The 13,845-nt window shown below is 40.2% G+C and overlaps 1 protein-coding gene across 1 annotated transcript in view; it reads left to right on the top strand.

Annotated features, from left to right (window-relative positions):
• Positions 1-13,845, top strand: part of KDM3A (lysine demethylase 3A) — a 56,090-nt gene that overhangs the window by 30,860 nt on the left and 11,385 nt on the right. The window contains exons 12-19 of the mRNA XM_038561530.1: positions 1,056-1,270; positions 4,418-4,570; positions 4,699-4,794; positions 5,186-5,313; positions 7,738-7,933; positions 9,733-9,905; positions 10,275-10,511; positions 11,954-12,125. Coding sequence (XP_038417458.1) covers positions 1,056-1,270; positions 4,418-4,570; positions 4,699-4,794; positions 5,186-5,313; positions 7,738-7,933; positions 9,733-9,905; positions 10,275-10,511; positions 11,954-12,125 — 1,370 coding nt within the window. The remainder of the gene's footprint in view (positions 1-1,055; positions 1,271-4,417; positions 4,571-4,698; positions 4,795-5,185; positions 5,314-7,737; positions 7,934-9,732; positions 9,906-10,274; positions 10,512-11,953; positions 12,126-13,845) is intronic.

The following is a 13,845-nucleotide window of genomic DNA, read 5'->3' as shown; positions in this document are numbered from 1 at the left end:
TGAAATAAATTTGCATGTGTTAAGCAACTCCAGTGTCCTTCCAGTTCATTCTACACTCTTCTGGACAAATGTTTTTTTTAAAATACAACTTTAGGTGTGTCTCATGGGCTCAAAGAATTGGTAGCGGGCAGTGACCAATGGAGAAATCAAGATCCCTGTATTTTTCTTTCTTTTGTATGAAATACTGTTTCCTTGACATGCTTTCTCTTAGCAAATGTCTACTTTTTTTTGTAAGGCCAGTCATAATCACTGCCTCTACCATGAAGTCTTAATATTAGCCCCACAATGCTCATAGTCAGTACTTCCTCCTCTAAAATTCAATGATTGTTATGAGATCTGTCATATCCTATTTCACTGTGTATTTTATGCCTACTTCTGTATCTTCGACTAGATTGACATATAATGGCATTTTGAATGAATTTTTTAAAAATTCGAAACTAATACATAGCTTAGGGAAAACAGATGCCAAAGATATTGAAAGAGAATCCTGAGAAGTATTCTGCCTTTTTGCTCCACCTTAAGTAGTTAGGTCTGTCTTAACACTGCCTCTCATTCCAGAAGCTTACACAGTAATTTGCAGCTAGGATTCATATGGAACCTCAGTTCCTCATGGATCTACATGGTCATGGCTTCAGTGACTGTTTAGGGTTAGCCTTCCTTTGCTGAGCATTATTCTAGAAGGAGTGGTTGTATTCAAATCTGATCAGCTTATCTTACCACCTTCTGTTCGTTTTCCATTTTCTTCTGTGATTGTCCTTGCTGTTAAGTCTCAAGTCTGAAAGGTTCAACAGCTGCCCCTGGAGGCAGTATGATTAGATCTTGGTTGAAGTGTAAAGCACCTCTCCCTGCCTCCCTCCCCATATCTTCTAAGGGAAAATTTGGAAATTTTTAAATTTTTTAAATCTTCCCGCTGACATTGCCAACTAACAATTGGCTGTAATTAGCCATGGAGATTATAGAAAACTAGGAAGGAATTTGTTCTTTTAAATAGTAACTATAAGATATAAATCAATTTTGTGTGTGTGTGTGTGACACTTTTCTTCCACTTCCTCTAGGTTACAGTTCAACAAACATGGTGTGTTGCGGGTAGAAGGCTTCTTAACACCAAACAAGTATGACAGTGAAGCAATTGGCTTATGGTTGCCTTTAACTAAAAACGTTGTGGGGACCGATTTGGACACTGCAAAGTATATCCTGGCCAACATTGGAGACCACTTCTGTCAAATGGTGATTTCTGAAAAGGAAGCTATGTCAACTATTGAGCCACACAGTAAGAGCATCTCTTAGGGGGTAGGATTTTTGAGTCCAACTTGATTTTGTTCCTAAATGACACCTAAGTTCTAATTGCATGGGTTTCATTTTCACCCAGAAGTTTGGAAGACTTTGGTATAATGAGGTTGTGTTTTCCGTTTTATAACTGCCTGTTGGTTTCATCAGAGTCAGTCACCTGTCTGTGGGGTTTATTTTGGGACAAGTACTAAAGGAGTGGAAAGGTGAAGATGAGGTGGTGGTGTAATTTGGGCAGCCTTTATCAGCAGTGTGGGCTCATCAAAAGGGGTTGAGGCCTCAGGTTGGGTTATTTTAAGACAAAGGTTCCTAATCAGGAACGCATTTCAAGAAAATAAAAATGGACAGGCTGTGTTCTAGACCAACTGAATCAAGAATCTGGAGGGCTGGGTCCCAGGTATGAGAATGAGAATACACTCAGATGAAAAGGATTGTTAGAGTCAGGGTTTTAACAGGATACTTGGAGGTTCCAGCTGGGTGAGTGCCAGTATCTTCTATTCTCTGAGAGTACTCTCACACTGATGCGGCAGCATAGTAAACCACGGATCAGTGTGGGTGACACAGGAGAACCAGACCTCCCTCATAACATCTCAAGGTATGATGTCCAGGAGAACAGCATACCTCTGTTTTTTATGCCTTTGTAGAAGTGAAATGCCAGCCAGAGGCACACAGGAGCAGCTATTTTTAAAGTCTCATGCTTCCTTCCATCATTGTATCTTTCCCAAATGGTTGAAACTTAAAAGTAAAGCCTTTCATTTCTCCAGATATCTTTTCAGACTTTGCATAACTAATAAATATGTTTCAATTAGCATGCACACATAACCAGTCTTAAGAATTTTTGTTGTAGGTACCAGAAACTAATTGAAACTAGCTTCACAAAGGTAATTTTTTGGATAAGTATGAATAGTGTTAAATTTCCAAGTCCAAGGAATGGAAACTGAGGCATTCTGAGGAGCAGGAATTCAGAGCTAGAAGGAGAATGGGATCGTGAACTCTTGGGGCACAGCCAGAGTTGTACTAAGTAGAGAGTAGCTGTAGAATCACTCCATTCTGTTGGAGTAGCAGAGACTCTTAAAAATCAAGGATCTTACTGAAGTTGTTTTTTTTTTTTTTTATAGTCTTCTATTTAGGATGAGTGACACTGGTTTCTGTATTCAGTAGAGATAAGGAGTTTCCTAATTATATACATTTAAGTAAAAGTAGTGAGGTTAAAGAAAAATTCTTAAGTAACTCATCTAGTAGGTAGGTATATAAATGACTGGAATATAGAAACACTTCTTTGGAATATATTAGTAGTTTCATCCTGAATTAGCAGGACTTGTTACAAGCAACTGATGTTTGTTTCTTTGCTCAAGGGAAGTCATCTGAATAGCATACAGAAAAAAGTACAGATAGTTGTCTTTTAGGAGTATAACTAAGGGGGATCCCTGGGTGGCTCAGCAGTTTGGTGCCTGCCTTCAGCCCAGGGCGTGATCCTGGAGTCCTGGGATCGAGTCCCACATCGGGCTTCCTGTATGGGGCCTGCTTCTCCCTCTGCCTGTGTCTCTGCCTCTCTCTCTGTGTCTCATAAATAAATAAATAAAATCTTAAAAAAAAAAAAAAAAAGAGTATAACTAAGAAACTCTGTCCTTGAAGATTTAAATAGGATTAACCTTTCCTCCTTGCCTTTTTTATTCTGTTCTTCTCTCTCCTGTGACAAGCTGGTCAGTTGAAGAGAGGAACTCACTGTGAGTGATACTGACAAATGCCACCATAAGGTGTTTCTAGAGAGGTTACCCTCTGATCCTGAGATTAGGAATCAGGTATCAATCTTTATATGTTTATCCTGTCTTTTCAATGACAAATTATCGTTAGATGGGTGGCTAAAAGATCTAAGAATAGTCTCAAATAGTCAATCCAAGTGACCAAGGAGAAGTTCATAAAACTTCATTTGCAAAATGCCTAAAGCTCTCTGTATTATGTACTGAGCTATTACATTACAGTGAAATGGCAGTTCACTTAGCAGTTGGATTAATTTGGTAAAAAACTGAAGTTGATCATTCGTATTTTGGTCACTTGGAAGAAGGAGTGAAGAAACCACAGACTGGATTAAGAAAAAAGATATTTTCCATAAAACAAGAATGTGACAGTATTGATCCAGTCTTGTTCAGGGGAGAGAGACAGAAAAGAAATTTCTGATTAACATTGAGCTTTTCTGTGACCCAAGAAAATGTCACATACTCCTTGAAACTTTCTTATAACCTGATTTGGCACTCTTCCATACTTGGGGGAAGGGTATGATGTCCTGCCCAGTCCTGGAAGACCCCTCCAACTAGTTTTCAGGGCTTGGCCACTGCCACAGAAGACACTAGTTTGTAGAATCTTGGATTATGCTTCAACTGGTTGGTTATTTGGCTAGTGTCAGTCCTGGATGCCTACGTCACTACTGACACTTAAAAAATCAAGTTTCTGACTCTGGCCCATGAAAGAACCAACTGTACTATTAAGTTAATACGCTGCTCCCTCCAGGTTCCCTAACCCCTTAGAGTTTTTCATAGGCTGTGTGAGTAGATTCAGGGCCTGTGTGACTAACGTACCAATCTATATGGACTTTGTATATCTGAGTAATTTTTTTTCCTTTGGAGAAATCATGGTCCACACTGTCTTTAGATTCTGAAAGGGGCTCATGATCCAAAAGGTGAAAGAACTACTGCTGTATAATACCTGTGTCTAAACTACAACTCCTGTAATCACTGCTGCTTTTTTTCATCGATTTACTCAGCAGTACTTAGTACGTACCAGCACTATGCAGAGTGGGTGGGGGACAAGGTACAGCCCAAGCAGGGATGCTGCTTGTACAGTGTTTAATCTCCTGGGGAGTGGTAGAACCACGCCTGACAGCATACAGTGTGAAGAAGCCCAAGTCCGAAGTACAAATACAAGTTGATGAGAGTGCTGAAGGAATCCAGGAAAGCTTCATGATGGAGGGTGAAGGAGTTGGGGGAACACTTGAGATAGTCTTTAAAGGCTAACCAGAGTTGATGGGAACTCCAATAAGAGGGGGGAAATGATATCAGTTTCTCTGCCCTTTCATACTTTATTTCAGAAAACCTCTCTTCCCCAAGACTAAGTGATTTATTGATTTTTGTAGGACAGGTTGCTTGGAAGCGAGCTGTCAAAGGTGTTCGGGAAATGTGTGATGTATGTGACACCACCATCTTCAACCTGCACTGGGTGTGCCCTAGGTGTGGGTTTGGAGTTTGTGTGGATTGCTACCGGATGAAGAGGAAGAATTGCCAACAAGGTAAGAACTTGATTCTCTTCCAAGCCCCCCTTACAAACTTAAGCCTTTATTGATTTGTGGTTGATGGATTTCTTAAGCATGGGGCCAGGGTCTATGAGGAGCAGTTACTATAAATTATTTATTTGTAGGTGCTGCCTACAAGACTTTCTCATGGCTAAGATGTGTGAAGAGTCAGATACATGAGCCAGAGAACCTAATGCCTACACAGATCATTCCTGGGAAAGGTATTTCATGTGATACAATTATTTTCTTTCCCCCTTGTTTTGGTTAGCTCATAGGGGCTGATGGTTTAATTTTACTTTATATAGTGTAATTACTTTCTAACTTAGTATGTACCATAAATTGTCCAAAGATGTATTAAATAATACCCCCAAAACTTTTTAATTAAGATCTTATTAATACTTTTGTGGAAGGAAGGAAAATAATGCATTGCAGAAGAAGGCATACCTAGGATGAAAAAAAGAGATCCAAAGCACCATGTTGCTTTAAAAAAAAAAAAAAAAAAAAAAAAAGTAATCCTGTTGGAAATACCAGTTTCTACTTTGTAATGTTGAGGTTGAAAGTACCTAATCCTCTTGTTAAGATGCTTGTTTCTGCCCTTTTTTTTTTTTTTAGCCCTCTATGATGTTGGAGACATTGTTCATTCTGTGAGAGCAAAATGGGGAATAAAAGCAAATTGTCCCTGTTCTAACAGGCAATTCAAACTCTTTTCAAAGCCAGCCTCAAAGGAAGATGTAAAACAGGTATTACTATTTATGCTAGATTCACCATCTTTGAGATTGTTGTCTGTCTTTTCAAATAACCCAAGGATTTCTGTAGTATATTTGAAAGGAACATGGAGACATGGTCAGTGGAAAGAGACAACTCCTACATTTCAGGTAACACTTCATGGACCTATTCTCACTTTTCACATTTTTGTGGACCTCATCTGTAGTCTCTTTATAGTAGATTTTAATTTTTGTTCCTTGAAAAAGCAAAAATGTCTTCTATTGTAGTTTACTTAATGAGTTGCTGTTGAGTTTTATGTGGGCTTAAAAAAAAACTTTTCATGTTTTACAGAGTTAAGACAATCTTTTAAAATTATGAGTGTAGGGATGCCTGGGTGGTTCAGCGGTTGGGCAGCTGCCTTCAGCTCAGGTCGTGATCCCAGGATCTGGGATCGAGTCCCACATCGGGCTCCTGTGAGGGGCCTGCTTCTCCTTCTGCCTATGTCTCTGCCTCTCTCTCTCTGTCTCTCATGAATAAATAAATCTTTTAAAAACTAAAATTACTGAGTGTATATTACCTATATAATATATATTTGAAGAGTTAAAGGAAAGAATATTGAAATGAACCTTTATATACCCATCACTCACCATAAAAAATATACATTTCCATGGTGCCTCTTCCCTGGTAGCATCCCCTTCACCTCCACCATCACATCTATTCCCCTCTCCCTGCTTCCCCTTCACCCCAGTATATTCTTCTCCCACATTGTATTTGATAATTAGAATTTCACATTTTCATAAAGCTGTGATGTCAAACAGTAGAAGTGTGCTCTTTAGATTCAGAACTGAATTTGAATTCTTTTTCCGCCACTTTCTAGTTGCATAGCATAGGTTCATATCAGCTGATTCACATATGCTTCCACTTTCTCATCAATAACAGAGCAGTTGAGGCTCCTGGGTGGCTCAGTCTTAAGCATCTGACTCTTGATCTCAGCTCGGTGTTTCAGGATTGTGGATTCCAGCCGTACATTGGACTCCACGCTAGGTGTGGAGCCTACTTTAAAAAACATAAATAGGGTAGCCTGGGTGGCTCAGCGGTTAAGCACCTGCTTTCAGCCCAGAGCGTGATCCCGGAGTCTCAGGATCGAGTCCCGCATCAGGCTCCCTGCATGGAGCCCTCTTCTCCCTCTGCCTATGTCTCTGTCTCTGTCTCTCTCTCTCTGTCTCTCTCATGAATAAATAAAATCTTTAAAAAATAATAAAAATAAAAAACATAAATAACAGGAATAATAAACAATACTGAGAGTTGAGTATCACAGAAATCCATCATACATAAAAGGCTGGGACCACAGTAGGAATTTGACTTTTTCCATTTTTTGTTTGTATAAACTCATCAGCTGAGTGAAGGCAGTTTTTAAGTAACAGAAAAATAAGTGGTGTGCTCTGTGTGGTTTTTTTAAAATGTTTGAGTACTTTTAAGAGCTGTTTATCTCATTTTAAAGCCTAGTATGCTGTGCTAAAACAAAAGAGCATTTTTGTCTCTGCATCTCATTTCCTTCTGAAATCACAGCAGTACCTTTCCTACCCTGCCTCACTCACTCACTCATTCATTCTGCAAACGTTGTGAGTGTTTACTCAGGGTACTATGAGTTCACAGGGGAGATGGGCACAAACTGGTCATTTTATTTCTTATTTTTTATTTTTACTTTTTAAAGATTTTATTTATTTATTCATGAGAGACAGAAAGGGGGTGGGGCAGAGACACAGACAGAGGGAGAAGCAGGCTCCATGCAGGGAGCCTGATGTGGGACTCGATCCCTGGTCTCCAGGATCAGGCCCTGGTCTGAAGGTGGCGCTAAACCGCTGAGCCACCTGGGCTGGTCATTTATTTTATTTTTTATTTTTTTATTTTTTTATTAAAGATTTTATTTATTTATTTATAGAGACACAGAGAGAGAATGAGAGGCAGAGACACAGGCAGAGGGAGAAGCAGGCTCCATGCAGAGAGCCCGACATGGGACTCGATCCAGGGTCTCCAGGATCACGCCCCGGGCTGCAGGCAGCGCCAAGCCGCTGCGCCACCGGGGCTGCCCGGCTGGTCATTTTAAAACTGGTCATTTTAAAGTAGCATGGTAGGTGGAGTGATAGCAATAGGCATGAGCAGGAAATGATTGGTTAAGAGGGAGGGATAACTTGCTGTATTTAAATTCTTAACATGTCTTTTATTTTCACCAGTAATACTTAGAAGCTTAAAAAAAAAAAGAAAATATCTTCTACCTTATATAGTTCTGCTCTATTATTATAAGATTAATGCAGCTGTGGTGATAACAGTCCAGAGCTATTAGGTGGTACTGTTTGGAGTATTTATCTCTTACTGGTGAAGCTGTTAGGAGAGAAGGTAAGAGAAAGGAAATACAATGTTTCAGCTTGTGAAAAATTCTCCTTTTGTACTCAACACAGACTTCTTTTGCTGGAGAAAAACCTAGCCTTGGTGCTGTGTTCCAGCAGAATCCTTTGGTGTTGGAGCCAGTGCCTGTGGCTGGGGAGGCTGCTTCCAAGCCAGCCAGCAGCATGAAGCCTGCCTGTCCAGCCAGTACATCTCCCTTAAACTGGCTGGCAGACCTAACCAGCGGGAATGTCAACAAGGAAAACAAAGGTGAGGGTTTCCTGCTTTCCTGTGGGTTCCTGAGAACTTTAATCCATGAGGGGATTGGCAACCTCAGTTGCTGTCAGAACAGTGTGATTAGAAGTGTGTGGAATGGAAAGTGGTGGTTCCCTGTAGTCACCAGCAAGACCTGACAGAAATGCAAATATTTTTAAAATGCAGTCCCAAGGGGGCTGCATTTGGGTGTTTCATTTGGTTAAGCATCCAACTCTTGGCTTCAGCTCAGTTTTTGATCTCAAAGTTTTGAAAAGTTCAGGCTCCGTGTTGGACTCCATGCTGGGTGTGGAGCCTACATTAAAAAAAAACAAAACCAAAAACAAACATACAGCCCCAAAACGGAGAACTTCTGACAGTAGAACTGTAGGTTGAGATTGTGTTTGGCAAGAAAGGAGTAGGCTGAGACTTGTGTGTTTTAATAAATGATTTCCACATTACTGTCCTTACCCTATTTGTCATTCTTGTTTTGTCTAATTGCAATGTTTTGGCTTCAGTTTTATTTTTCTCTTCTATGTTGTTAGGGTGCTTGATGACAGTATGAAGAATATGGGCTTTGGAGTCAGGTAGTTAGATTAGAGTTTATGTGATTCTGCTTTTTTAGTTATGTTATAAGAAAGAAAAATTGCAGGTTGATTTCTTTCCTGCAAAGATCCTAAACAAAATTTTATTCAACAGAATTCAGCACTCTAAATAAAGGAATTCTATGGCATGACCAAAGCAGGGCTTAAGAAATGCGGTATAGTTTAATATTGAAAATGTAGGAGAAAAGTCATGTAGCAAGACACAAAAAGTACTGAAATTTAAATTCATGATTTAAAAATAACCCTTTAATTAGGAACAATAATGGATTTCTACAATAAAACTGACAAACATCATAATGACTGATTTTGTTTTTAATTGGTTGAATATTTTTTAACAGTTTACCTCTGTTCAGGAATAAAAGGATACCTGTCATCACTGTTTTGTTAACATTGTACTAGAAGTCCTGGCTGTTGAAGTAAGGCAAACAAACAAAAAGATACTAAGATTGGAAAGAAAGCGATAAAGCTGATATTTTAGACGATCTGATTATAGATGTGAAAAATCTAAAAGTATATTTAATAAAAATATATCAAGGTTGCTAGTTACAATGTTAATTTACAAAAATAAGTTGTATTTTGTGTACCAAACAAATAGAAAATGTAAGTTTAAAAAATATCATTTGGATCATATGATTTCACTCATCTGTGGGATCTAAAAGAAAGAAACAAATAATAAAAAGTGGAATCAGACCTGTAATTGCCCAGGTGGGACGTGGAGGGATGGGTGATAGGGAGGGGAGATCTAGGCTTTAAGGTATGGAATGAGGAAGACATGGGAATAAAAGCACAACACGGCAAGTCCAGTCAGTGATACTTTAAGTGTCAGTATGGGGACAGATGGAACCTGCACGTGTAGTGAGCAGACCATAACATATGGAGAAGTTGAATCACGATGTTGTACACCTGAAACTATAAAGGAAGGTTGTGTGTCAGCTATACTGGAAAGAAAAAAAAAAACATTAAAAACAACAACAAAAAAAACCTTTAATGTAACATCACCTTGAATGTTGGATATTTATTGTTTTAATACCAGTTGAAAATCCTTGTCTAAATTGATGATTTCATTAGTATCTATCCTCTTAAGTTTTTTGGTTCTAAAGTAAAGGAAAATGAAGTTCCAAGATAATTCTATTAACAGACGGTAAGTAAGGGATTTGCCTTTCGGAATGCTTTTCCATCTTTCCATCTGGATGTTTTTGGTTTTGTTTCTAGAAAAACAACCAACAATGCCAATTCTAAAGAATGAAATCAAATGCCTTCCACCCCTCCCTCCTTTGAGCAAATCCAGCACAGTCCTCCACACCTTTAACAGCACAATTTTAACACCTGTAAGCAACAACAATTCTGGTTTCCTCCGAAATCTCTTGAATTCCTCTACAGGAAAGGTATAAATTTGTTTTCTTGTTTGTATTCCGCCTCGTAAAAATAGAACAGGAAGAGACTAGAGAAATTGAAACAGATAGTAGAAAGAAGATAAGAATCTTAGGCTTTCTTTCATGGGTACAGGTTTCATTGGCAGGTGGGCTTCACAGGGTTATAGTACCAAGCTGGGCCATTTTCTCCTGTTAAACTTTTTTCTGTACCTATTTCTGTGAGTTGTAATGTCAAGTGAGGGAAAGGGACTTAACCTATTTGTCTTAGGATCCCGATTTGGATTCTTTTGGATATGTGATTCTCATCCTACCATTATAGAAATGAGTTTTTTGATGGTAGGGAATGACATATTTAACACTTGTGTTCTTTCTCAAATTCAGACAGAAAATGGACTGAAGAATACACCAAAAATCCTTGATGACATCTTTGCCTCTTTGGTGCAAAATAAGACTTCCTCTGATTTATCTAAGAGGCCTCAAGGACTGACCATTAAGCCCAGCATTCTGGGCTTTGACACTCCTCATTACTGGCTCTGTGATAATCGCTTGCTGTGCCTCCAGGATCCCAACAACAAGAGCAACTGGAATGTGTTTAGGGAGTGCTGGAAACAAGGACAGGTAAGTGTGGCCTCTGCTTCTCCAGCCCAATTCAGATCCCCTTCCTCAGATCTTTTGGCAGGCTTCTGACAATCCCACCCCACCCCCACCCTTCCATTGTAAGTGGTACATACTTTGTCTGCTGTTTTTGTACTTTATTGTTTAGGCCAAATATAATTGGGGCACTATAGCTGTGAATCTTATTTTTTACAACAGATATTCCCAAGCACTCTTTCAGTGAGGTTTTGCTTGCTTCTAAACCAGTCATCTTTGGGTTTTGATGAATGCTCTTGGCTCAGTGATTCTTGGGTGACCCACCTCAACAGGAGTGAGAGACTGAGAGAGGCTGATGGGGTTTGGCAAATGGACCAAATCAAAATCATGTCTCCCTCTTCCTTGAACTAAAACCCTGATGCTGAAGGCAGTTTTAGGTAGGCCAGAGCCTGTGCTCTCTTGGAATTGGTGTATAGTCCCCCAGGGTTCTGCATTGTTGGATATTAGGTTGTGTTGATGGTTTGAGAGATGCATGGGTTTGTAGACCTGCTCCTCTGCTTTCCCGTTTTGTTTGTTGTATTCTGGGTCTTTGGCTTCTCTTGTGGGCCAAATGGATCCTCACTAAAGGAACATTGTGCTCTTGGACAAGGCCAGGGCTTGGAGAATTACCAAATAGAGAAATGTACATATTTAACCAAAAAAAAGTTCTTACATTTCTTTTCAGCTCTGTATACTAACTAAGATTTGTTCATGATGATGATGACGACAGACTAAATATGATACACCAGCCGTGTTTTGTTTGCGTTCCTCAGTGTTTAAAAATACTGAACTCACCAATATTTTAGTTAGGCTGTTTCCCATAAAGATTGGGATTTCTGGCTTGTCTTGGCATCTGAGGTCCAAGTTACTGCCTGGCAGCAGTAGGCTGGAGACCAGTGGCAGCACCCTTTTTAGACAGGACACTCCCACCACCTTTGTCTTTCCTTTACATTCCCTGCCCAGTCCTGCACCTTAGTGGTGGTATTCTGTGAGGAATGGCATCTGAGTCAGAAGATGTGATCCTGGCTTCTAGAAGCTTACTAATGCAGTTAAAAGAACAAGGAGTACGTAAAGAGTAGGGCACCTGGGTGGCTCAGTGGTGGAGCATCTGCTTTTGGCTCAGGTTGTGATCCTGAGGTCCTGGGATTGAATTCCGCATCAGGCTCCCTCTGGGGAGCCTGCTTCACCCTCTGCCTGTTTCTCTGTCTTTCTCTGTGTGTCTCAATGAATGAATGAATGAATTTTTAAAAAAAGGAGTATGTGAAGATAAGAAATGTTGTGGGAGCTCAGGACACTGCTGTCATTTCAGGATCTGACATTGAGGACCAGCCACAGAAAACCAGACAAGTAGCTGTTTGTAAAGGGGCTATCACTGGTTTGGGGACAGAGCTGGGGGAGTTCAAACTAAAGCCTTCATTCTCTTCTTTTAGCCAGTGATGGTGTCAGGAGTGCATCATAAATTGAACACTGACCTTTGGAAACCTGAATCCTTCAGGAAAGAGTTTGGGAATCAAGAAGTCGACCTAGTTAACTGTAGGACCAATGAAATCATCACAGGAGCCACAGTAGGAGACTTCTGGGATGGATTTGAAGATGTTCCAAGTATGTATTTAAAGATCTTTTAGGGGAATGAGGATGTGAAAGGAGGGCACAACAATAGCAGGAGTCTGAAGCCCTTCAATGGCAACAACAGCATTGTCCATGATCCTGGAGTTTAAAATTTGTGCCTTCTTTTTCACCTTCATTTTTAAAAGTTTATGCTATCGAACTGAGGCATATTTACTTTGCAGTTCCATAGAGAGGTGAGGTTTTCATCATCTGTTCTTCAGGTAGCTTCATGTCTGTCCTGTGACAGAAATTCTCTGCTTCCACTTGAGCCCAGTGGGAAGGGCAGCACAAAACTGGGGTTTGTGACTCCAAAGCTGGTGATTTTATGCGTGTCTTACCTTTATACATCCTTTTTACTTTAAAAAATTTTAATTACTGTTTAACAAGATAGGTAGACCTGAAGATGTCAGGGAATGTGAATTTATTTAACACTGGGTATCCTGGTCCTACCTACTGCATCTTTGCTGCGAGCCACTGAGGCATTAAGGAGGTTTGTGTGTCTAATGCTGAGGCTGCCCCCTCTGTGTATCGGCCAGTCAGTATAAACTGCTTCCAGGAATGTCAAGTTCATGCTGGGTCCGGGGGAGTCCCATTAGCACAGATACCCATCATCAGGCCCCCATCTCTGCTGGAGGGTTTGGCCAGTTCATTCTTCAGACTCGAAGTCATTCAAGTTCACTCATTCATCACTCTCATTTCTTTAGACACACACATTTTAATCTATTGCTTCCTTATTCTTTTTACCCACATTTACAGATTATAGCTCCTACTTTCAACAAGCTTTATATTTACAGCAAAGTTAAGAGCTGAGTCTTTAATAAAAGGCATGATGGGGTTTTCCACAAGTAGAAGCTGAGATGGAGTTTCAGACCGAACCTGGCTACTTAGGGACCAGCGTCTGTAAAATGGAAGGAGGAAATGAGACTGCTCAGGACGAGGAGTCAGCTGCAGTGCAGATGCTGCAAAGCCTTGGCCAGTCTTGCCAGAGGTTTCTGAGATGAGGATTGCCCTTCATTGTCTCAGATTGGGCTGAGGTGGGAAATGTCAGGGCCTTTGTCCCCCTACCTCCCTCAGTCTTTAGAGACTGGGGCCCCAGGAAAGACATGACCTAGCAAGGCAGTGCTATTCAGCTGAAGTGGACCCTAAAAACTGTGTCTGGGCAAGAAGTTTTCTGAAGCTTTCCAGTTAGGCCTGAGTTCAAATCCTGTCTTTTGATATGTCCTTGTGTATACGAGCATGGTAACTTAATTTTTCTGGGACTCAAACTCCTTCATGCTGGCAGATGGTGAAAACAGCTCTAAGTCAACTATAGCTTTCCTGTTCTATACTGATGATTCTGCTGCACACACCCCCAGCACACCACCCACGCAGACATACTGCTGGTATTCTGAACATACACTGTACCCTGTTTTTTCTTTGTTTCTTTCTGGAGAATGCACTTATGTAAACTAGGTTATGGGACAGTACTTAGTTGACTACAAAACATACAGATGTTAGTCCTCAAGAGTACAAGGTCTGAAGTTAAACCTGGATTCCAGTTCCAATTCTGCCCCTTAGTAGCTGGATGACCTTGAGTGTGTCTGTCAGTTTCCTCATTCCCAAATGGGAATATTAAATGGTGGTTAGTCTCATGGAGTTGTTGGGTTAAGTTGTAAGGATTAAATGGTTAAGACACTTAGCAGAGAATGGAACACAGCAAGAAATGAAATAATAG

Source organism: Canis lupus, chromosome 17 (genome assembly GCF_011100685.1).
Source record: "Canis lupus familiaris isolate Mischka breed German Shepherd chromosome 17, alternate assembly UU_Cfam_GSD_1.0, whole genome shotgun sequence".
NCBI classification, from domain to species: Eukaryota; Metazoa; Chordata; class Mammalia; order Carnivora; family Canidae; genus Canis; species Canis lupus.
The sequence above is the reverse complement of the archived record's forward strand: the minus strand, read 5'-3'. Positions and strand labels throughout refer to the sequence as shown.